The following is a 25,802-nucleotide window of genomic DNA, read 5'->3' on the forward strand; positions in this document are numbered from 1 at the left end:
TGACAATGCTTGTTTAATAAAGTGCTGTCTAAGAGCGCACGTCATCCACGCATACATTTTTATGTGGGAGTACTATTAAAAAGTTTGATATATTCGCATAGGTCTGATCATCCCACGTGCTTAAAATAAGGGACTGATTAAATGACTTGGTCACCAGGGCTTTGGGTGGGCGGGTCTCACACCGAGTTAGTAGTGATTTAAACCAGATATTGAAACCGGTCCCTATTGAGCCCTGTATTCATGTCCTTATCTGTAATGGCCAATACACTGATCGATTTCTGAACAATGAAGTAAAACACGTTAAGGTAATCCGTGTCAGCCGTCTAGCTCCTGTTTATATTTCACGTTGTACTTAATCTTACACTCCCTAGGAGCATTAGCTATTCCCAGGATGTTGTTTGATGTATGTTTTGTGTAGCATATTATTTGTGTATAGCGCATACTTTGAACTGAGTCGGCTCTAGGTGCTTATATTGGGCCACGATTGATTCTCTAGAGTTGAGGCTGAAGGCAGAGCTAGTGTCTGACAGTGTCTTCGGTGGGTCACAAAGGTGTTGCAAATACATGCTCATCCAATCCTTGGCCTCTCTGCAGAGCGCACAGATCAATGTTCATGTGCTCCAGTTGCAACTGTGAGTCTGTGTAAATGTGTGCTAAGGATGTACAGAATTGTTAAAACATTGAGAAGGGTAAAAGTAAATGCAGAGGTGACAGGTGAGCGGGTGAGTTGTCTGTTTGGAGTGTGGTGAAGTGTAGGAGGCTGGCCTGGTGTGTGGTGGGTACCTAAGGTACTTACACCTTATACCAGGTCCAGTTATCCCTGTAGTCAGTGTCTAGAAGCCAGGCTGTCTATGGGTAGCTGTAGCTGAGCAGCCAAGGCTTATCTAGGAGACATGTACACTGTAGTCACACAGTACTCACACATGAAAGAAAATACTCAGTGTTACAAAAATAAAGGTACTTTATTTTGGTGACACAAATGCCAAAAATACCTTAGAGACTATACTCCCTTAGGAGTTAAGCAATATACACAATATATACATTAGTAACCAAAAACAGGTAAGTAAACAGTCAAAAAACAGTGCAAATAATTAAAATCACAATAGGTTGCAATGGGCCTAGGGGGAACTCAAACCATATACTAAAATAGTGGAATGCGAATGTCGGTTTCCCACCTAGGCAAGTGTAGTGTGTAGAGGAGCGCTCGGAGTGTAAGAAAACACCAAAGGTAAGTAATAGAACCCACCTCAGAGCCCAGGAAAGTAGGAGTAAATCACAGTAAGGCCCATATTTATACTTTTTTAGCGCCGGATTTGCATCATTTTTTACGCAAAAGTGATGCAAACTTACAAAATATCATTGTATTTTGTAAATTTACGCCACTTTTGCGTCAAAAAATGACGCAAAATCTGGCGCTAAAAAAAGTATAAATATGGGCCTAAGTTTCCTGAAACACACAAGAAGTCATGATAGGAGATTTTGCAAGAACCAGAAGAGACTGCAAGACACCAACAATGGATTCCTGGACCTGAAGACCTGTGGAAGAAGGGGACCAAGTCCAAGAAGCACTGAAGAGTCCAGGGAGAATAGGAGCCCGTGCTAACCCGGATGAAGGTGCAAAAGAAGAACCACCGGTGAGAAGACAAAGTCAGTTATGCAACCAAGAAGAAAGATGCGGGTTCCTGGTTGGTGCAGAAGATGTCCCACGCCGGATGGATGATTGCAGTCTGGTTTGCGTCACTGGATTCCGCCAACAAGCCTTTGGCAGAAGATGGCGCTGCCCGGGACCAGGAGGGACCTGGTGCCCTCTACCCACTCAGAGAGCCCTCAGAAGACCAGACAGCTCGCACAGGAGTTCCACAGCACAGGGACAAAGAAAGTGCAAATGGAGGCCCATGCAGCACGACACAAAGGGATCCCACGCCCCCGGAGAACCACTCAGGAAGCTGCGCATCGCAGGATGGAGTGCTGGGGGCCTAAGCTGTGCTGTGCACAAAGAACTTCATGGAAGGTCGCACACAAGCCTTGGCAACTGCAAGTCACGCAGTGCACGGGGGTACTGTCTTGCGTGGGGAGCAAGCTCTTACCACTACCAAAACTGGACAGCTGGACGTTGGGACTGTCGGGTCACTTTAGTCCACCACCCATGTTGCTGGATCCACACTCGTCATCTGGGAGGGGACCCATGCCACCAGTCGTCGCTGCAGAGAGGTGCCTGCTGAAGCAGGGAAGTGACTCCATCACTTCATGGGAGATTCCTTCGGTTTTTCTGGTGCAGGCTGAAGACAGGCAGTCCTCGGAGGATGCACGATCTGGAAACTGTTGCAGTTGCTGGCAGGTACTGAAGTTACAATGTTGAAGAAGTCATCTTTGCTTCTTGGTTGCAGTTTGTAGAGGTCATGGAGGGTTCAGCTGTGGTTCCATCGGTAGAAGATGAAGTAAAGGATGTAGAGGATTCCTGCTGGAGTCTTGCAATCCGAATCTGAGGAAACACCCAGAGAAGAGACCCTAAATTGTCCTGAAAGAGGGATTCTTCACCTAACCAGGGAAGCACCTATCAACAGAGGGCTCTGACGTCACCTGCTGGCACTGGCAACTCAGATGCTCCCAGAGTTCCCTGCCCATCCTGAAAACAAGATGGCAGAACCCAGGGACCCTCTGGATGAGCTCTGAGCACCACCCCTGGGGTGGTGATGGAAAGGGGAGTAGTCACTCCCCTTTCCTTTGTCCAGCTTCATGCCAGAGCAGGGACTGGGGGTCCCTGAACCAGTGTAGACTGGATTATGCAAGGAGGGCACCATCTGTGCCCTTCAAAGCATTTCCAGAGGTTCTGGGAGGCTACCCTCCCATACCTGTAACATCTATTTCCAAAGGGAGAGGGTGTAATACCCCTCTCCTAAAGGAAATCCTTTGTTCTGCCTTCCTGGGCTTGAGCTGCTCATGCAACAGGAGGGCAGAAACCTGTCTGTGAGGTGGCAGCAGCTGGGGCTGCCTGGAAAACCTCAGAAGGCTGGTATCACAGTACTGGGGGTCCATAGTGGTGCCCTCAGAGTGCAAGGAATTGTGCAACCCATACTCAGATCAGTATTGGGGTACAATTCCCAGTTGTTAGACACCTTACATGGCCATATTCGGAGTTACCATTGTGAAGATGGACATAGGTATTGACCTATGTCCAGTGCACACGTAAAATAGCATCCCCGCACTCACGAAGTCCAGGAAAATGGGCGTGGGTGACGTGGGAGCACATCTGCTAGTGCAGGGGTGCCCTCACACACATGGACTTTGCACCCAGCCATCAGGGTTGGAAGACCTGACATATAGGTGACTTATAAGAGACCTGGTGCAGTGTAAATGGCAGTGAAAGGGTGCGTGCACTATTTCACACAGACTGCAATGGCAGTCCTGCAGAAGCCTTTGCCTGGGCTCCCTATGGGTGACAAAAGTAATGCTGCAGCCCATAGGTATCCCCTGATACCCCAATGCCCTGGGCACCTAGGTACCATATACTAGGGACTTATAAGGGAGCACCAGTATGCCAACTTGGAGTGAAATACTGTGGTTAGCATGACTGTGGTTAGCGTGAAACACACTGACAAGCAGGCCATAAACAATAAGCACTGGGGTCCTGACTAGCAGGGTCCCAGTGACACAGTCAAAAACACACTGACATCAGGCGGAAATTGGGGGTAACATGCCAGAGAGAGGGTACTTTCCTACATGGAGTGAAGGAGATGCGAGGATGTGCATTTGGGAGAGTGAAAAGGGGGTGCTGCAGAGACAAGAGATGAGGCGTAAGACATGCAGAAGGAGAAGATGTGGAGAGAAAAGAATGGTGGAGGAGTGGTGGGCACTGCTGTCAGTGCGCATGCCGGTTTGGCCGCCCGTCTAAGGATGGCCAAATCGACATTGCATTTACATCTCTCCAACCCAGCTGTATTGCTGGTAGAGAACAATAGCAGGCACAGGCCGCCACTCCCCCTGGGAGTGCAAAACCAGCCCCCTCCGCCCAATCCCAACGCTGCTCTCATGGGTATTACCTGCATGAGAGCAGCGTCTGGATTGGCCGTAGGGGAGTCTGGGAGCCTCAACCTGTGCACACACAGCAGAAGAGCGGTGAACGCTGAGCAGCAGGTAAGTTTTTTTTTTTCGTTTCATGATTGCTCCTCCCCCCACACTGCCCCCTACCTTTCCTTGACACCAGCAGCTACTGCCTGCTACTCCCTATTCACTTACTGCTCAGAAGTACAGCTCAGTCTCATTTAAAGTACACCAGCGCTGCAGAGAAAAGCTTCAGCTCTGCCATTAAAAGCACAAAAGACTGGCAAAGAAGTGGTTAACTGTCCTATTAAATGTGTGGCAGAGCGGCAGAGGCGTGCCGGTCCTGTCCCCACGACCATATACCGCCTCTGCGGCAATATGATAGAGCTGCCAATCAACAGTGTGGCAGCCTTACTGAAAACTGCCCGAAGTGCCTCACTTTAAGTGCACCTCAGTCCACTGGGAAGTGCTGCTACTCTGCAGTACAAGGACAGGAGCCCTGCTGAGAAGTGCTGGTAGTATGCCTGCTTAATATTGCATACTTGGTCATACGTGCTGCTACTGTGCAGTACAAGAATATCAGTTCTGCTGAGAAGTGCTGGTAGTGTGTGTGATTAAGAAGGACGCTCACCCAATCGCTGCTCAGCAGCAGACTTGACTACGGCAGCGCTCTCTATGCCGGCCTAGTGAAGAAACTCCAATCAGGACTCAGAGAATTCAGAACGCACCAGCAGACTCATCCTGGACATCCCCCGCCACAGCCAGGCCTCCGCCCGCCTGGGAGACCTGCACCGGCTCCCCGTCAACAAACGCATCACCTCCAAACTCCTGCCACACACCGACAGGGCCCTGCACAACGCTGGACTGGCCTACTTCAACCTCTGCCCATCTTTCCATGCACTCACCAGACAACTCCAACCTGCTCAACCTGCTCTCGCAGCCACCCCTGGAATCAGGAAGGGCGCGGTTGGAGGTAGATCCTTCTCCTACCTCACCGCGCAGACATGGAACGCGCTACCACTCGTCCTCAGGCAGGCCCCCTCGCTGGATCAGTTCAAGAACGACCTCAGGACCTAGGTCTTCGACTGACCGGCTCCCCTTCGATAGCACCGTGAGACCCCATGGGTGAATAGCAGCGCTTTACAAATTGCTGATTGATTGACTGATTAATAAGCCTGATTAATGTAGCAAGCCTGGTTCGAAGTGCTGCTACTGTGCATTACACGGATAATAGCCCTGCTGAGAAGTGCTGGTAGTATGCCGGAATAATATAGTACGCTTGGTCTGAGGTGCTGCTACTGTGCAGTACAAGAACATTAGCTCTGCTGAGAAGTGCTGGTACTACCCAGGATTACTAGCAAACCAAGCCTGAAGTACTGCTACTCTGCAGTACAAGGATATCCGTTCGGCAGAGAGGTGCTGGTAGTATGACTGATTAATATAGCATACTTCTGAAGTGCTGGTATAATGTATGCCCACCTCTGCTGTCCTCCTCCACTGTCCTGAACTGCTGCCCTCCACTGCTGCCCACTGCTGCCTTCTGCTGCCCTCCACTCCTGCTCTCCACTGCTGCCCAGTGCTGCCCTCCACTCCTGCTCTCCACTGCTGCCCTCCACTGCTGCCCACTGCTGCCCTCCACTCCTGCTCTCCACTGCTGCCCACCGCTGCCTTCCTCTGCTGCCCTCCACTCCTGCTCTCCACTGGTGCCCACTGCTGCCCTCTGCTGCCCTCCACTGCTGCCCACCGCTGCCTTCCTCTGTTGCCCTCCACTCCTGCTCTCCACTGCTGTTCATCACTGCTGTCCTCCTCTGCTGTCCATCACTGCTGCCCTCCTCTCTGCTGCCCTCTTCTGCTGCCTCTTCTTTCCACCTCCGCCCATCTTCCGTCTCACAGATCAGTGGGGCCATGCCTTGTCTGTGGATGTGGGCACATAGCAGGGCAATGGTGGGAGTATCTGCTCTGGGATGGGCTCAGCTCTTGGGGGATGACACACATTATTAATGATGATTGACACTCCCAACACCAAAGGTCTGTCCCGCGAGCTGATACCAAATGTGAAGACAGTAGCCGTGGTGGACACTTAAAGTGGTCTTTACGTCAGAACTTACAAGCTTTGGCAAAACCAACAGTTCTGGCACTGCCTGCAAGCCTTTTGGCTTTGTCAGTGCTTGCTTTGTTTTTTCTTGGTTTTTGTAAAGCTCTTGTTGGGGCAGTGGACAGGCTCTTGCCAATATAAAAACATAAACATTGGTTAAAAAGAACAAAACATATTTTTCCCCAAAACATGCATTGCCATACTAGTCACTGGCACTGAAAGGCACTACCTTGTGTGTGGATGTGCACATTGTGAAAGGGAAGAGTGCAGTCACTCACAGAAAAGGTAATAAAAGGCTGAAGATGGGCAGACCTTCTGCCTCATGCTATATGCTACGGGGATGAAAGAAGAATATGAAGGACACAACAACAGACCAATGAATGAAGAGCACTGACTAGAAGCTGATATGAAAATATATCATATATATATATATGAATTTAGTAAGATCAAAACGCCTTGACTAATGCTAGACCTAAAAATCTCTGCTCTAATGTAATGAATCTACTGAGACGTATTTAGTAAAAGTTCACGTAATACTGGGCAGTAAGCAAAATGCTGCTCTTCATTGTGAGAACAGGAGAGAGCTGAACAGCTTCCTACCTAGTAAGATATGGCACTCTCCGGCCCTCTACCTAAGATACAATCCCCTCTTTCTACGCATGATGTAGAAAGCGTCACGCATAGAAAGAGGAAGTAATGAGGACAAATAATAACCATTTTGGTGCAATCCCAAGTTTACTGCCTTTAGTGAACCTGGATTACTTTAAATTCAATGGATGAATGTATGGAGACGCCCAGGCTCCACCGATTGAGCGTCTAGCACAAAGAAATGTAATGCAGCACATCGGGAGCCACTGTGTTGCGTAATTTCTTTACAAAGTCATGCAAGGTGGTGCAAATAGCTCCTTGCAAGTTTTTTCTAAATCCCATTTAAGGACTTGTGTTGCCTTGTGGTGACTTGAGTCACTAAAGGATTATACAAGTCCTTAATAAATCTGCACCTTACTCTCTGTGTCTATAGTCATAGTTGTGTTTCTGGGGCTGTTCCAATATACGCGTCTGTCGTAAACCTCTGCACTGCCCTACATGAGCAGTGGAGGCACACCAGGGAAGGGGTCAGCTGTTTCTTTACACTAATGAGAGTGCTCTAGCAAAGACGTGCAACTCTGTGATGATGAGACATGCTAGTAAAGTCTCTGAGTGATGTGTGTGCCAAGCATGCTAGCTTCGCCTTGGTGGGCTGGGGGGGCAGGAAGTGATCGCTTGCAGAGCAGCCACCTTAAATCAGCAGCTGACCAGTGCTGGAGGCTGCTGGGCATTCATCCCATTGTCAGTTTACCACTGAGTCTCATAACTTCTTCCCTGTTGCACCTCGCAAGTAATGTGCTTCCCACCTAATATACTTTTTTTGGACAAAAAAAGAGAGATATAAGAATGAATACTGCCCATCAACTGATGCTGGCTTTACTTTCTACCTATCAGTGGGGCTCTTCATTCGGTGTAGGTTGGATCCAGTGGCACAGTAGGCACAGGACCCACATCTGGGCATAACTTTGGCCACTTAGGGCATTACATGAAACACACAAAAGTATTTCAGACCTGACCTTCCCTTCTCTGTTGCAAGCAAATTTTAAAATCCAGTATTAGCCTCTCAGGACAATGCCAAGAGGAATGACAAACATACTGGAGTAAGCAACAGCCTCTCTTGCAATTGTGGGGAAACAGAGTTTACCAAAGGAAAGAGCTGGGGAACCATCACTGTACCTACCAAATATACTTTTAGTTTTTCAAAAACAATGAGCCAGATTTACAAACCTTTTGCACTGGGTTTGCGTCACAAAAGTGATGCAAACCTTGGCAGAACATTTTTTTTTATTTACTCTCCAGCGCAAAACTTGTTTGGTGTTGCAAAGTTACCTAAAAGTAATGCAAACCTCTGTGCCAGAGGGGTGGTACATGGGTGTTTCAGTACAACCACCTCTCTCTCCTTGTCACTCAACGCGGTGCAGTAACTTTAGGTGTTGTGCTGCGTTCCCTGGCATCTTCATACATCTGATCCAATGTCACTGAGGGTTCTGACCCATGGGCTTGTTGGACTGTATTCTGGTCGTACGTCCACATATTGAGCCCCTATGTAAATGCCTGCACTTTCTAGAAAGCGTGGACTGCTGAGATTGGCACAAGTAGGGGGTAGCTGAGCGCAGGTCATTGGCCATGGAGTTATAGTGACCTGGAGATTACTACAAAGGTTACTCTTGTTAGCATTACAGGAACAATCAATAAAGGCATCTTACATGTCGGTCCTTAAAAGAGAGCCATCCAGCCACCTCCATTCCCCGTCCTTATTCTGGAGTCCAACCCAATAATCCTTGGAGTCTTTGAAATGGGTAACGATGGCCTGCAACCAAAGTTCAGACTGGTTAATGATGGTGGTTACTCCACACAAAAGCAGAGTATTGATACAGCCTATGTTCTTAAGAAAGGGGCACACATTTCTTAGAATCACATGAAAAACTTCCCCATTCAAAACAGGAACAAAGGGGCAATATCTTCTATGCCCATGAAGTCACTATGTAAATACCTCTTGTAGGGCATCCTCAGATGGTCTAGAACAGTGTTTACAATCTGAACACTCCGCCTTCATGGGGTGAGACTCCGCCTTCATGGGGTAAGAGTTCACCTTATGGGGTAATAGATGACTTCACTGGGTGAGACTCCGCCTTCATGGGGGTAAGAGTCTGCCTTCATGGGGTAAGCCTCTGCCTTCATGGGGTGAGACTCCCCCTTCATGGGGGTAAGAGTCTGCCTTCATGGGGTAAGACTCCGCCTTCATGGGGTAAGATTCCACCTTCATGGTTTGAGACTCCGCCTCTAGCCACCTGCACTGCCACTTAGTGCCACCAAGTAGCGTTTTACATACTTTTAGAAGCACTATTATTCTTTTGATGGTCCCAGGTTTTCTGGTATAAGGAGTCAACAACCAGCAACACAGATTACTACTAAAAAAAAGGCAAAAAGACTAAGACAGCTTTAAAAACACTCCTTCTTCCTACCAGGAAAAGTCCAGAGACATCTGCATTATTAATGATGTGTCAATGCTGACTCAGGCCTTGTGAGTTGATAAAAGGTCCTGTCTGACATCATACATACTCATCTTCCAGCACGTGCTGTTTAATGGTACATCTTTATGGACTGATTCACAAGGCCATTTGCATATGTATGTTCAATTTACCAATGCAAATTCACTTTTACAATTCACATAATGTGAATTGACACTTTTATAGAAATATACTCATGCACAATATTGTCCCACAATTATGCATATGTAAATCCCCTCCCAGATGAAGCTGTGAGCATTCAAAAACTTCTACACAACCCAGTCCTGTTCTGAACACATTTGGACATTTCCTCTGTCAGGGACAGGGGTAAATCCACTTCCAGGGTGTAAATGGGAAGGGATGATGCCCACAGATTGCAGTGATGTAGGTAATGGGTTTTTTCCAAGGAAGAAATTATTAAAAGTAAAAAAGCATGATACACCGAAGTGGGATTTATGTATACATATTTCACTGCCACAACCCAACATCAGACATCACCCTACCTTTTCTTGGAGACTTCCTATTGTAGACATGTTTGCATTTTGTGAAGCACAGAATGCTTGACTTGCATCCCAGGTCTTGGTCTCCTTGGAAAACAGGTAGCACTTGCCTTCGTACCACATCCACTGATGCGGGCAGGGGGGGTCCAGACCTCCGAGGAGATAGAAAAGTAGATCATTAGGACCATCAAAGAAACTTACTTTGTTCTCTTCGTCAAATTGTGGAAACATAGGGCCTGATTCAGATCCTGGCGGAGGAGAATATTCTGCCACAAACGTGACAGATATCCCATCCGCATTATTACGATCTCATTATGTCCAATAAGGGATCATAACACGGCGGACAGGGTATGTGCCCCGTTTTTGATGGAGTATTCCATCCGCCTAGATCTAAATCAGGCCCATTGAGTTGAGAAACCTTCTTCTGTGGACCATTTCCTTACAAAGAGATGGGCCGGGGAGCCTGGGGCACACTGGAGAAGTGCATGCTGGGTGGGCCTTTGGAAAGGGACCTGCAGCTCTTCGAGGAGCTATGATGATCGGTAAATGTAAAATTAATATCTTTTAAAACTGTGAGCAGCAGGAAGCAAGCTGTCTCTTGCACGGTCCAACTAGATTATTTGTTCCTCCTTAACGGACACTTTTCATTTATCCATTTGTGCAAATTACAAATAACATGATATTTTCAGGTGATCCATCAAAGGAACGAGAGCTCAAGATAATGATTAAGCACATTTTAATGCTATTTTTTTAAATGTTTCTTCTGAAAGGTCTTTCTTGTAGTTCAAGAAGGAGGAGGCAACCTTTATACAATCATAGTAAATTTAGATTGGGTTTGCGTGGGTATAGAAAAAAATAAAGTTACTTCATAGATGTATGTAAAAGCAATGAAATATGTTTTCTAGGTTGTAGACTATATATTTGCAAGCCTTGTGTGTAAGTAGTGGAATTGTTTTTAGCACAAACCTAATCTGGTAGCATTGCACATTGCTTTGGGTGCTAGGGGAAACTAAAATATGAGTATGTACAAAAAATAGAAATTTACACATTTAAATTGTACAATGGCAGTGCATGTCACAGTTCACAGCTACTTTCCTAACATATTTACAATGTATTTGCAGTTAATTAAGCAATTTGCCCAGAATCACAAGGTGTTTGGTCAAGTGCTTGAGCCGGGACTAGAATATGCAGGCAACGAGATTCCAAAGTCAGCAGCTCAGCCACTAGACCACACATCTGCCTTGGTAATGCTACTACAGATATTTGGGGATATGCCTACATTTGTGTGAAGCTACATTTTTATTCAATTAATTTTAAGGTTTCTTTCAGTTTGAATGCTATCTATAGGCTAAAGTGCTGCATAAAATTAGAATTCAAATAGTAAAGCTACCCCCACAATATATGCACTTTTTTCATTGCTTATCCGGTCCGGAGATAAAATAGTTAATTTAATAACCCCCCTCCAACATGTGCTCTGTCTCCAATATTTGTGGGGCTGGAGTTAGAATAGCTAATCTCTTCCTGTCCACCACCCAATAAAATACATTAACTTTCTAAAATGTTTGTGGAGCCCTAGTTAGAATAGTTAATATGCCTGCATCTCACCAAATACATTCACGTTCTCCAATATCTGAGGGGCTGAAGTTAGAGTAGTGAATTCTTCCTCAAATAAATATATTCACTTTCCATAGTGTTTATGGGACTGAAGCTAGAATGTAATATAGGCAATGTTTGTGGGGTGTGGTCAATGTAAGAAATATAATTTTAAAACATATTATTTTAGAAATATTAATAGAATTGAGATGATTGTAATACATCTTTGATTTCCACATTTTTACATGTTTGTATCTTTGTAATATTGGAGATGTTATGTGAAATTAAGATACTTACTTTTTTTAAAAGGTTTTCTTTTGTAAAGAGTTCTTGTAAAATATGTATTACTTTATTTATGTTTGTTAAGGTTTTTAAAATGTTTCTGTGCTTCATTCATTTAAGCGTTTAATACTAAAGATATATTTTTCACCTTTTTGAAATTGAATTTTAAATGAATAGTACAATACACCTTGAAATTAAATTAAAGAAGATATTGTTATTAAAAGTATAGAATGTATATTTTTTTAATGTATGTTTTCTATTACAATATTTCAAAGTGTAAGACACACATTGTAGTTAACAGAAATTGTTTAGTTTAAAAATGCACTTTTAGTAAGTTACACATATTTTTTATTTAATAGTAAATTGCACCTTTACATTTAATTTTATCAATTACAATATTTTTCTGCATTATTTTTTCAATATTGTTGTTAAACTGTATTTTTAAAAATCATATTATGACTACATCCTTACTTTTATAACAAAACTATATTTTTGTACTGTACATTATTGCAGTCAATATTTTGTAATTTGTATATCTATGTTTGAGATATTTTTATTATTGTAATTGTAAGCTTGTTGAATTGATATCTTTGTTATCAATATTTAGAGCACAACATTTTAGTGCCACAATTTTTTGTTTGCTCCTTATGAGTTACTCCAGTACATCTAATGGCTGTACTCACCATTTTAACAGGTAATGGGTGTCCCCACTGCCACCTCTATCAGCAAACACTTCTCCCAAAGATCTCATGGTTCCCGCCTACAGTCGGGTGAGCTAGTGTTCACTATTCTGTTTGCCCACTTACAAAGTCAGGGAGCAATGAGTTGAATCAAAATAATCCCTCTTGAATGACTAATAACATTTAAACAGATCTATTACCCTTTGCTGTCCCTGATCCCTTCACCGATAGACTTTAAACAATGGTGGTCCATCACAAATTTAAATTATTATTTCAGAGTTCAACTGTTTATTAGATTTTTCCAGCTGTCTACATCTGAGTCATTTTCTATCACAGTCCCATCCCCTCTAAGCCCCATTAAACTGAATATCCCCCTTTTGAACCTTTCTCCATACTTCGGTGTTAATACATCTTCTGCATTTTAATGTATCTCCCTGGGCAGTCTGTCTTTTATTTCTATGACCACGTGCTACCAAAGATGCAGTTGTTGTTGGCTTGGGGAATCTTCTTTTCCCATCTTAAGTAAGCCCACACTTTTGATGCTAGTCTTGATATCCAAGTCTCTTAAGAAAGTTTTGATGTCTTGGAGATGGGCGGCAATCCTCACGGTAGTGCTACCCTTAATGAAGTCCCAGCCAGGTGTCTCTGTCTAATAAGGGACTCTCTGTCTTGCATTAATATGATACTTACTAGTGATATATTCTGTGATGCGGTCTCTCCTTGTTTGTCCATTCTGCTTCACTGTGGTAGCAAAGAAAACACGTGTTTACATAAAGTACTTTGAGTTATTTCTAATGCAATGCAAAAAGATTTGCATTCCAATATTCTCCTTAGTTTATGATATCACCCCACCCGAACCCAGGCACAATTAAGATATCTGTGGGCTACAAACCTCAGACTGCCCCTAACATAGCCCTTCTTACTTTACTGGTAATATGATGTCACATTAACGCATAGTAATCAGAGAATGTTAGGTCCAAATATTTGAAACAGATTGCTACAAGGGGAAGTAGTGGACGTGGACTATATTCGTGGTATTGTATCAGACTGCTGAGAACACAATAATGATTGGTTATCAAAAAAAAAAAAAAAGAAACCGAGTGCTAAAGACAAGGTGATTGTATCACAATAGGTCAGCCATACAGTCTGATAACTAAAGTTAGAAACAACGTTTTTGTTTTTTGTAAAAAGCTATATGTCAATGTCACAATAGAAACATAATTAATTGAGGTAGGCACTTGTCGCAGAGAACTGCATGTAACCAAGAAACCATAGGTTGTCCAGCGTGGGTTGAGATCCATACAAGAATTCCAGGATAACCAATGACTATGTAAACGGATATTAATTACACATAAATAAGTGTCTAATTTAAAAATCAGGTATATGTCCATAACCCTGGACCTAGTTTGGACCGCCCTGAACTGTTGAGGTGACTCTAGTTTTTAATTATAGTTCTGAGGTTATAAAAAAAGATAACAATTGGCAGTACCTGTTGTTTCTAGTAGTACTAAAAAGCAAACCTACAATGAAGGGTGTGAAGAGAAAAGGTGATTGTAAGTATCCATCAGTGCACATTGGGTCATGGCTCCTTCATACTTCTCTTTTTCATTGCCCTGATGCTCGCAATCTGCCTGTGAGTGAAGGGAAGATGCTTGAAGTCCACTCGCGACCTGACCTGTAAGTGAAGGGAAGACGCTTGAAGTCCACTCGCGACCTGCCCTGTGAGTGAAAGGAAGACGCTTGAAGTCGACTCGCGACCTGGCCTGTGAGTGAAGGGAAGACGCTTGAAGTCGACTCACGACCTGGCCTGTGAGTGAAGGGAAGAGGCTGGAAGTTGACTCGCGACCTGGCCTGTGAGTGAAGGGAAGAGACTTGAAGTCTACTCGCGACCTGGCCTGTGAGTGAAGGGAAGAGGCTTGAAGTCCACTCGTGGATGTCTCGGCCAGTCAGCCTTTCTTGGGAATGGACTCATTTGAACCTAATGAATTGTTCCTATCAGAATCACAGGAGTGAATTCAATGACGCTTGAGCCAGGTATGGCCTTCTTGGGTACCTATCTCACAGAGTGTCCAGGAATCATTTCTTCACAAACACAGATACGTTCATAGGTTTGTGTATGTGGTGGAGTACAGTGTGATAATACACTTCCACTAACTGTCAGTGAGAGACGTGTGAGCAGACATCTACTCACTGTCAGAGACAACTTGTTAGTACTTCCGGTCATTGTTCAGTGAGATTTGTGGTTCACAATTGGTGTAAATCGGTACAGCGTAATAGTGACAGACCCCGATAATGCTTTATGCTGTGGTCCCATATTCATTTGAGAGCTCCTTTGGTGGACACACTGGGCCTGATCTACAAACATACCTTTCCAGTCTTTTCTGTGGAGAGATCTCCACCGTGGTAGGGGAGATCTCCACACATGTTGTAAATGTAGGAGGGACCAGGTTGAGGGGTGTTAAAATGAGGAATAGTTACAACAAAATTGGTGGGGTGAAGGTAGAATTCAGGAGGGGTTTTGGGAGGACATGCAAATACAAATTACACACACACACAAAAGAGTCAGAGCGGTACGATTTACAAGCTACACATTTAAATTTGCTGCCACTGTAATGGTGTAAAAGCAGGCTTAAACATACTCTAGCCCACCCTTGGAGGAAGTCAAGCATCGCTATACAAAACGTGAGGCGGTTGGAGGTATCAATGGCCCGTCCCTTTCCCTCCCCAGCTGAATTAGAAATTGTGAAATGTGATGTTCTGGCGGGACCAGGGATGAATTTATTCATTTGATTCTCCTAATTTATGTAGAATGATCAATGGTGGGATCGCTCCCACCAAAGATTTCTTCCTTGCGTTCCTGTGGAACCAGTCACACAATAGACCATACTATATCAATCTGGAGAATCAGACTAATTAGTTAATCTCTGGTCTCTCCGGTACATCCCATTTCACTATTTCATAAATCAAGCATCACAGATAGCCAACCACACCCATAAAAACACTATGGAAACAGGGAATGAAACTAGAATCTTATAGGAGTTAATGCTAAATTAAGTGAATTAATTTTAAACATAAGTTATGTGTTTAATTTTAAATATATTATGCATAATTATTGATTTTTTTCAAAAACAAAATATTAAATTTTAAGAATAAATTTGGTAACTTATTTTTAGAAACATGAAAAATATTTTGAAATGCAGAACTTTTAATTATGTTTAATACAAATTTAAGAAACATAAATTGAGGGTTGGTAATTTTATTTTTACATTTTTTAGAAATTAATATTTCTAAATTTAATTAATCTACTTAAATGATTTTATAATTTAGTACAATTTTTACTTGGGGTGTTAATTTAATTACATCGTATTTTATGATTTCCAGGTTAATATTAACTGTTTGGAATTATTTCGCTTTTGTAATATACACTAAAAAAGTTGTAATTATTTAAAAAATAATAGAAACTTCATTAAATCTCCCTATATTTTCCTTAAGGAAGTTCTTGATCCCAGTGAAGTGCTCCACCACCAGGAGGAAAGTTACTCATAGTAACCTTACACTTATAAATCCATTCGTAGGAGGATCCACCCCCTCATTAAGCAAGTCTACCTACACTTTCAGGTCCTGTGGAAGATCAGAAGAGGTCTGGACCCATTGTCTGTGATCTGAAAGGAGCCCCGAAGGACAGGAGCTGCTCCCACTTGACTCAGGATAAAGAAATGGACTCCAAAGGTCAGTTAACTGACCTCCTGCGTGACTACATAGAGACAACAAGCTGCAAGAGGCCTTTTCCTGGAAGGACCTAGCTAACCAGGGGCAACTGAACTTGACTCTGCTGTTGGCCTATACCCGTGACACCCTGTGAGCCTCTAAGCACTTCCCCTGTGGTCCTGGGTGGCTTTAGAAGTGCACTTCCGTGGTGGATTTGGACTTGATAGACTCAATCGAAAGGTAAGATTTTTGACTAGGGTAATGTTGGTTGGTTTATCTGACCCACGTTTCATCATGGTCAACTTCAAATTGCCACACCTGCTGACTACCATTGGTGCTTTGCGCAATTTGATGATTTCTTCAAAACAGTTCGAAAAATCTAAAGCTCTGGTTACCCTTATTGTATTTGTGTCATATTTTGTGTCATTTCATTCATTAAGTCTCTATTTTTCTTATTCTGTCTTGGATTTTTTTTTGGTTTGCATTTGACTTTATTACTGTTGTTTTGCTGCATAAATATTTTACATATTGTGCTAAGTTAAGCCAGTGTGGACTGTGCCTTAGCGACCAGAGGGTTGAGCCTAGGTTAATTTAGTGACTTGGAGGGTCCCCCCTGACTAGGATTGTTATTATGCCTTGTGGTGGGTAGTCACCACCCCAAATAATAGCCCTATTTCTTACATGGATGATTGAAAAGGAATGTAAAAAGCATCCTTCACAGAATATATAAAATTAGCAATCAAACTCTTTGGAGGGTTTCACACAAATTTAATAGCAGTAAGTGTGAGGATACCATTGGGGTTGTTACGTTACTGTTTTAGATTTAAGTACTCTGTGCATAATTACTAATCACTGTGCATGCACTTTGGGCCTCCAGCCCGTCTACGGTGACACAAATATCCTGACGTGCAATGGTTACGTCACACATCCCCGTGTGCATTGTTTGTAATATTGTCTGTGCCTTGAAAGAACTGGTGAAATACTTTACCCAACATTCCTGTGAGGGCAGATACCACCAGAAGGATCCCCAATGGTGCGGCGAGCAAAGCCCAACGAGGGATGGACACAGTGCCAAGCATGTAATGGTAGCATCCTGAGAAAAGAAAGAGGGATACAAAACAGATTGTTTACTCACAGTGTGCAGAAATGGTCACTCATACAGGGAGATTTGCTAATTTATAGTATAACGCAGGGCAGCAGCCATAGTTGCATCGCACTAGGGGGAGAGTACAGGACAGAACCATAGCTATAGGTGCTGGAGCTCCTTAAGGCTGCTGAGCGCCATGCACACACCTTTGCACCATAGTGCCAAGGGCCATGAACTATAGTGCCAAGGTGTATGCATGATATCTAGCATAGGTTTTCTACTAGAAAGCAGAGGCCTAACGGACACCCCTGCATTCCTAGCAGTTGTAGGGGCCCACAGCCTTCCATACTTAAGGAGGCTCCCCCTCAGCTTTAGCTCAATGGTATGGGTATTGCAAGGTTCCTCTTCACCATTCTTTGCAAGGGGCCCCCTGGGGTTTCCTTATGCCACTGCTTAAAGTTACACTTACAGTACAAAATACTATGCTTAGACTAACTTTAAAACTGTTCCCACAATGCATGTGTGCCGTACAGTGCAGCACACAGGCAATGTCTAAAAATTTAGGAGAAATAGAAAAACATTTCTAGTTGTTAGTGCACACCTCGAGGAGGTGTTCTTTTTAGTACAATTTAAACGTATGAGTTCTTATCTGCACCCATAATCAGGCTATGGGGAGTCTAGTTACTGATAACAGCTGATTGGTAGTTGGCAGACAGGGATTCGTACTTGTAATTCCAGGAAAGGTACCATGCAGAGCCCTTGCAGCATGATGCGGAGGTGGATGTGGATAAAAGAGCTCCCTAGCACCATGCAGATTCTTTGCAGCATGATGCGGAGGTGTGTGTGCATAAACGGGCTCCCTAGCACCATGCAGAGCACTTGCAGCATGATGTGGATGTGTGTGTGGATAAACAGGCTCCCTAGCACCATGAAGAGCCCTTGCAGCATGATGCAAAGGTGTGTGTGGAAAAACGGGCTCCCTAGCACCATGCAGAGCACTTGCAGCGTGATGTGGATGTATGTGTGGATAACGGGCTCCCTAGCAACATGCAGAGCACTTGCAGCGTGATGTGGAGGTATGTGTGTGTGTGTGGATAAACGGGCTTCCTAGCACCATGCAGAGCCCTTACAGCATTATGCGGAGGTGTGTGTGGATTACGGGCTCCCTAGCACCATTTAGAGTCCTTGCAGCATGATGCAGAGGTGTGGTGTGTGGATAAAGTGGCTCCCTAGCACCGTGCAGAGTCCTTGCAGCATGATGCGGAGGTGTGTGTGTGGATAAACGGGCTCCCTAGCACCATGCGGAGCCCTTGCAGCATGATGCGGAGGTGTGTGTGGATAAACGGGCTCCCTAGCACCATGTGGAGCCCTTGCAGCATGATGCGGAGGTGTGTGTGGATAAACGGGCTCCCTAGCACCATGCAGAGCCCTTGCAGCATGATGCGTGGGGTGTGTGGCTAAAAGGGCTCCCTACCACCATGCAGAGTCCTTGCAGCATGATGCGGAGGCGTGTGTGGATAAAAGGGCTCCCTACCACCATGCAGAGCCCTTGCAGCATGATGCGGAGGTGTGTGTGGATAAACGGGCTCCCTACCACCATGCAGAGCCCTTGCAGCATGATGCGGGTTGTGTGTGGATAAAAGGGCTCCCTACCACCATGCAGAGCCCTTGCAGCATGATGCGGAGGTGTGTGTGGATAAATGGGCTCCCTAGCACCATGCAGAGCCCTTGCAGCATGATGCGGAGGTGTGTGTGGATAAAAGGGCTCCCTACCACCATGCAGAGCCCTTGCAGCATGAGGCGGAGGTGTGTGTGGATAAACGGGCTCCCTAGCTCCATGCAGAGCCCTTGCAGCATGATGCGGAGGTGTGTGTGGATAAAAGGGGTCCCTACCACCATGCAGAGCCCTTGCAGCATGAGGCGGAGGTGTGTGTGGATAAAAGGGCTCTCTACCACCATGCAGAGCACTTGCAGCATGAGGCGGAGGTGTGTGTGGATAAAAGGGCTCCCTACCACCATGCAGAGCCCTTGCAGCATGATGCGGAAGTGTGTGTGGATAAAAGGGCTCCCTACCACCATGCAGAGCCCTTGCAGCATGATGCGGAGGTGTGTGTGGATAAACGGGCTCCCCAACCACCATGCGGAGCCCTTGCAGCATGAGGCGGAGGTGTGTGTGGATAAACGAGATCCCTAGCACCATACGGAGCCTTTGCAGCATGATGCGGAAGTGTGTGTGGATAAACGGGCTCCCTAGCACCATGCAGAGCCATTGCAGCATGATGCTGAGGTGTGTGTGGATAAAAGGACTCCCTGACACCATGCTGAGCCCTTGCAGCATGATGCAGAGGTGTGTGTGTGGATAAAAGGTCTCCCTAGCACCATGCAGAGCCCTTTCAGCATGATGCGGAGGTGTGTGTGGATAAACGGGCTCCCTAGCACCATGCAGAGCCTTTGCAGCATGATACAGAGGTGTGTGTGGATAAAAGGACTCCCTAGCAGCATGCAGGGCCCTTGCAGCATGATGCGGGGGTGTGTGTGGGTAAAAGGGCTCCCTACCACCATGCAGAGCCCTTGCAGCATGATGCGGAAGTGTGTGTGGATAAAAGGACTCCCTAGCAGCATGCAGGGCCCTTGCAGCATGATGTGGAGGTGTGTGTGGATAAACGGGCTCCCTAGCACCATGCAGAGCCCTTGCAGCATGATGCGGAGGTGTGTGTGGATAAACGGGCTCCCTGGCACCATGCAGAGCCCTTGCAGTATGATGCAGAGGTGTGTGTTTGTGGATAAAAGGGCTCCCTACCACCACGCAGGGCCCTTGCAGCATGATCCGGAGGTGTGTGTGGATAAACGGGCTCCCTGTCACCATGCAGAGCCCTTGCAGTATGATGCAGAGGTGTGTGTGTGTGGATAAATGGGCTCCCTATCACCATGCAGAGCCCTTGCAGCATGAGGCGGAGGTGTGTGTGGATAACAGGGCTCCCTACCACCATGCAGAGCCCTTGCAGGATGATGCGGGGTGTGTGGATAAAAGGGCTCCCTGGCACCATGCAGGGCCCTTGCAGCATGAGGCGGAGGTGTGTGTGGTCTAGCAGCGGAATTCTACCCAAAGCATACACTTCTAGTAGAAAATCCTATGCCGAGACAACTTCTAATACATTCCACACACCAGATGTGTGATGTATATACAAACTGTGAAATATTGGGAGAAATAAAAACATTTCTTCACATCTTTACCGGCTTCGCGGAGGCATCATTTTTTGACACAAAGCGCGGTTTGACTATCTTGGGAGACTGGGTTTTGCATAAAACACCCCGTGGGTTTGTGTTGATTCACCCATTTTACATCCATGTAACACCCCCTTGGCGCAAGGCACAGCGATGAGCACTATTTGATTTGAGAGAAGGACACCTATCCAGCGCAACCCTCAGGACCCTTGAACCCTCCCTTTAGCAGCCGCCGCTGAGACCCTCGGCCCAAGATCAAATGGTGCACTGGAGTGTGAGCAGAAGAAACCACTGAAACCCTGGTTAGCTGTGCACGTGTGTGTAACACACTTCCTGAGCCCAAGGTTCCTTCACCTGCCCGCACTCCTCAGTGTGATCCAGTGTATTGGGGGGTCTGACTGAACCCAGACACCATGGGGGTCCCTGCTGCTGGAGCTTCCTGACAGCGAGCAGTCGGTTTTAGGCAGAGGCCCCTGCAGTGTGTAGCACAACTGAGAGCCAGTTGCAGATACCACTCCCTCTCTCTAAGCATGTTGATACCCAGAGCCCACCAGGAACCAGCGTGGAGTCCACACTGGTCCCACAGCAATGTCGGATAACAACGTCTACATTTAACTCTGGTCTGATGGCTGCATTGGACTGTCCCACTTGTTCTAAATCTTGAAGACAGTATTTTCTGTGCATGGAGGCTTGGAGGTCTCTGTGCATGAACGCCTAGAGACCTGTGGATCTGAGTGCATGGATGCCTGTGGGCCTGTGTCCACGGATACCTGTAGATCTGTGTGCACAGATGCCTGAGGACCGGCGTGCATGGATGCCTGTAGATCTGTGTGCACGGATGTCTACAGGTCTGTGTGCATGAATGCATGGCGATCTATGTGCATGGATGCCTGTAGATCTGTGTGCATGGATGCCTGTAAGTCAGAGTGCATTGATTCCTGTAGCTATGTGTGCATGGATGCCAATAGGCCTGTGTGCATGATTGCCTGTAGATCTGTGTGCATGGATGGTTGTGGGTATGTGTGCATGGATGCCTGTAGCTCTGTATGCATGGATGACTGTAGGCATGTGTGCATGATTGCCTATAGATCTGTGTGCATGGATGCGTGTAGCTCTGTGTGCATGGATGCGTATATGTCTTTGTGCATTAAAGCCTGTAGATCTGTGTGGGCGTGTGTGCATGAAGTTCTGTAGATCTGTGTGCATGGATGCCTGTATGTCTGTGTGCATGAAAGCCTGTAGATCTGTGTGCACGGATGCTGTAGCTCTGTGTGCATGGATGCCTGTATGTTTGTGTGCACGGATGCCTGTGGGCCTGTGTGCATGAAGGTCTGTAGATCTTTGTGCACAGGTGCCTGTGGGCCTGTGTGCATGAAAGCCTGTAGATCTGTATGCACGGATGCCTGTGGGCCTGCTTGCATGGATACCTGTAGATCTGTGGCTGGAGATGCGTGTAGCTCTGTGTGCATGGATGCGTGTATGTCTTTGTGCATTAAAGCCTGTAGATCTGTGTTTACAGATGCCTGTGGGCGTGGGTGCATGAAGTTCTGTAGATCTGTGTGCACGGATGCCTGTATGTCTGTGTGCATGAAAGCCTGTAGATCTGTGTGCACGGATGCCTGTAGCTCTGTGTGGATGGATGCCTTTATGTATGTGGGCATTGGTGCACGTTTGCGTACAGCCTGCGTTGCACACAACCCTGTTTTAAGGTTTTCCAAAAGCTTGTTCCATTTATGTTTTGATATTTCATATAGCGCTGCTCCATTCTAAGGAGCAATCATGCGCTTTATTATTAACAGTATGGAGTGCGGGGTCCGGTGGCGCGTGATTGCAGGAGCCAGAATAGACAGGACACCAATTCGTGGCTGCTGGGCCCTTTCTCACGTGCGGAGATGTTGAGGGACAGGTGTTATAATATTTCACACAAGGCAACGCAGCAAGACAACTTCTTGCTCTGCTTTAAATGGAGAGGGCAGTAATGTGCCATATTTGCTAAAATATGGGGGAGGTTTACAAACATTTTGTGCAGGGTTAGCATCACAGCTGTGATGCTAACCAGCACGAAATGTTTATTTACTAATTTACTTTCCAGTGCAAAACTCGGTTTGCACTGCAATGTAACCTAAAAGTTTCAAAAAGCAGTGCGAATCACTGCTTTGCATTACTAAGCGCCAAGGGGATGTCACACGGGTGGTACATGGGCATTCCCATACAACCACACAGGCCTTTTGACTCAAACCTCTATCTACAAACAATAGTAGACAAGGGGTTTGTGCCAAAAGTTAACGCCTTTTAAAAGCAGGCGTCAGAAGGAGAAACGTTTTCAGTTCTTTCCTTTCCAACTACGCATGCGTGCTTCACTGTGCAGCACACATCATTAGTGTGTCTAAGCGTAGTATCCCTTCCAGTACAAAACCAATGCTAGACAGACGTAGACATCCTTGCATTATGGCCCAAAGGTGTGTGTGTGACGCACTGTAGCTAAAATCAGTGCGGCGCTAGGGAGAGGGGAGTGAGAGGCGTACCTCTGTAGATGAGGCGCTCCCTTGCTCCCTGCCGGTCACGCAGCATTTGTCAATGTCGCACTGCGCTGCGTGACTATTTGGTAAATCTGGGCCATTGTGCATGCCTGCTCTCTGCACTGGCGCACTGCAAGCTGCCTACAGCCAATGCAGGCACACTTGTGCAGTGGTGCAAAGGTGCCTGTGTTGCAGGCAGGATTGTTTTTCTGCAGGAAGGGCTATCTTTCTGCACAAAAACAATCCTATGTGAGGTTTTTCCTCTGTCTTTGAGTGCTGCAGCACATTTAGAAATAGAAAACAGTGAGGAGAAATAAATCTATTTCTCCTCGCTGAGCCTCTATTGGGAAGGCGTGCAATTTTGATGCATTCCCAGCTTACTACTTTGTAAATCTGTGAATGTGTAAAAAAAAAATGGGCAGATGCTGGGAACACCTACGCTCCACCCATGGAACGCCTTCCCGGCACAGAGTGCTGCCTTGCGTTACTCCACATTTACCAAGCCACGTAGTGCCGCGCAGGGTGGCTTTACGTGGCTTGGTAAATCTGACTTAATGATTGCATTATTCTTGCGTCGTCCTGCGCGACGCAAAGGCAGTACAGTCCTATGATAAATCTGCGCCCACATCTTTAGGATCAGTACTTGAAGCCCCTGAATGGCCTCTGCCCCTGCTGCTCCAACAACAAACCAAAAACCATTGCGTGCCGAAATTTGCAATCTGAGAAGCAGTGCGAGAAGCTACTTGTAAAAAATCACACGGTTACCACGCAGGATTCGAACCTAGACCTGTCACATTTAAGTTGGATAACATTCGTTTTTAGGATCTAGCACACAAAAGTGCTCTGGATCATGTTAATTGCACCTTTGGCGATACATTTCACTATGAGAGAACTTCTGTTTCCTTTTCTGTGCCTTCTTCACGCTCATGGCGACCATCAGCTCGCACATGTAAAACTGTTTTACTTTTCATTATTAGTTTATGTGGCAAGAAAAGTCCGGTTAGGAGTTTACAACGCTATTAGCTCTAACGGGAGCAAACGCCAGACCCACTGCATTGCAAATGCTCGTCTTTAGTGTGCATGAAACAGGGTATTCAGCGATGCCTTTTCATTTGCCACATGCATACCAGCCTAGAGGGCACATGCACCATGTGCCAACACCCACCTCCTGCCAGGCCTGGGGCACAGCCCGGGCATTGGTGCCTTAAAAACGGTGCAAACCTCTCCTCGCAAAAGCTATTCTTGTTCTGAAATGAGTGAAGAATTGTGGGTGTTTTGTGTGTGAGGTGTCACTGTGATGTGACAGGGGGTGGGGTACAGGCCATGGTTAAATGAACACCGCCCGGCAGAGGAGCCAATCAGAAATCAACAGATAACTACTTCTTTAAAAAACAAACAACTCTAAGTACCTCTGGTGACGTCACAGCTGTATGCCCTTTTCTCGGCGCCACTGTTATATACTCGTGACGTCACCCATCGCACTAGGCGCACTTCAAGGGGGAGGGGCGTAAACATTGATTTCCATGGGGTGGGGAGGGGCTTACCTTTCACACTGCCCTCATGCTCCTCCTCGGGGAGGCCCCCGGCCCCCTCTTGCTGGGTCTGGTTTGGGGTGACTGGCAGCCATTGGCACCCCAGCTCTGCTTCTGGGCACATGGCCACCTTCACGTCCTCATCACTGGCCCCTGCCCCGGAGCACCCGCGCCCGCCACCTGCCATGTGCAGAAGTGCCCCCTCTGCACCCTGCGCTGCGCCCCCCCGGAGGATGGCGCTTGTGCTGGGTGGAGCAGGGGTCGGGAGGCTTCTTCCTGCAGCAGGCGGGGGGCAGAGGGGTGCCCAGGGCTCTGTCTGCCGGGCCGGGCACTCCCCGGTACCCCCTGTGCCTGCCCTTGTGCCACCGCCTGCATCCTCCGGTGCCCCCTGTCAGAAAGTGCCCGCTCTCAGATGTGTGGATTCAAAACACGCGGACTGAGGGGAAAACTGAGATCAGTGCAGGGGGCAGGGCTGGCGGGACTGAGTACCCACCCCCTGGGCACCACCTGACACCCAGCTGCCATTGGTGGAGCATCACTGAGAGGAGAAGGGGCAGGGCTGCCACCCAAGGGCACCCACCCACCCCCGGGCGCCACCTGACACCCAGCACTGAGAGAAGAGGGGGCAGGACTGGCGGGACTGAGTACCCACCCCCTGGGCACCACCTGACCCCCACCATTGAGAGAAAAAGAGAGAGCAGGTCTGGCAAGATGAGTACACCCCCCCTGGGCACACCTGACACTCAGCTGCCATTGGTGGAGCAGGCTGAGAGAAGAAGGGGCAGGGCTGCCACCCAAGGGCACCCACCTCCGGGCGCCACCTGACACCCAGCACTGAGAGAAGAAGTTGCAGGGCTGGCAGGACGAGGTACCCACCCCGGGCACCACCCCTGGGCAGCACCTGACATCCAGATGCCACTCACTGGTCGAGCAGCACTGAGAGGGGGCAGGGCTGCCAGCACCGAGGTACCCACCTCCACCCCTGGGCACCACCTGACGCCCAGCACTGAGAGGAGAGGGGGCAGAGCTGGCAACACCAAGCACCCACCCCCAAGTACCACCTGATGCCCAGCACTGAGAGAACAGGGGGCAAGGCTGCCAAAACCAAGTATCCACCCGTGGGCACCACCTGATTCCTAGCATTGAGAGAAGAGGGGGCATGGCTGCCAGCACCGAGGTACCCACCCCGTGGTACCACCTGATTCCCAGCCAGTGCTTAATTTGTGCTTGTTTCCGGTGCTGAGCACCGGCACTTATTTTTGAGGGCCGGGGCTTATTCTTCTGCCTCAAGCATTCGCTGCGAGTAAAAGACACATATGTGAAAGACGGAAGAAGGAAAAACTAAAAAGCGTCATAAAGGGAGAAAGCAGAAAGTTGCAGGATGAGCTGCAGGGGCAGGGGTGGCCGTAAATGGATTGAAGAGGCCCGAGATGGCTTCAGGA

The 25,802-nt window shown here is 46.8% G+C and overlaps 1 protein-coding gene across 2 annotated transcripts in view; it reads right to left on the reverse strand.

Moving 5' to 3' along the window:
• Positions 1-24,798, reverse strand: part of LOC138303556 (C-type lectin domain family 2 member B-like) — a 150,093-nt gene extending 125,295 nt beyond the window's left edge. The window contains exons 1-5 of one of the 2 annotated variants that reach the window (XR_011205412.1): positions 24,373-24,681; positions 16,986-17,090; positions 12,980-13,030; positions 9,738-9,886; positions 8,431-8,534 (exon numbers count right to left, since the gene is read on the reverse strand). Coding sequence is in view for 1 of the 2 variants with exons in the window: in XM_069242802.1 (XP_069098903.1) it covers positions 8,431-8,534; positions 9,738-9,886; positions 12,980-13,030; positions 16,986-17,090; positions 24,373-24,547 (584 nt within the window). In the remaining variant the exon portion in view is untranslated. Of the gene's footprint in view, positions 1-8,430; positions 8,535-9,737; positions 9,887-12,979; positions 13,031-16,985; positions 17,091-24,372 lie in introns of both variants that reach the window. The other variant, XM_069242802.1, reaches the window with a different exon arrangement.
• Between the last annotated feature and the right edge of the window lie 1,004 nt (positions 24,799-25,802).

Source organism: Pleurodeles waltl, chromosome 7, assembly GCF_031143425.1.
Source record: "Pleurodeles waltl isolate 20211129_DDA chromosome 7, aPleWal1.hap1.20221129, whole genome shotgun sequence".
Classification (NCBI taxonomy): domain Eukaryota; kingdom Metazoa; phylum Chordata; class Amphibia; order Caudata; family Salamandridae; genus Pleurodeles; species Pleurodeles waltl.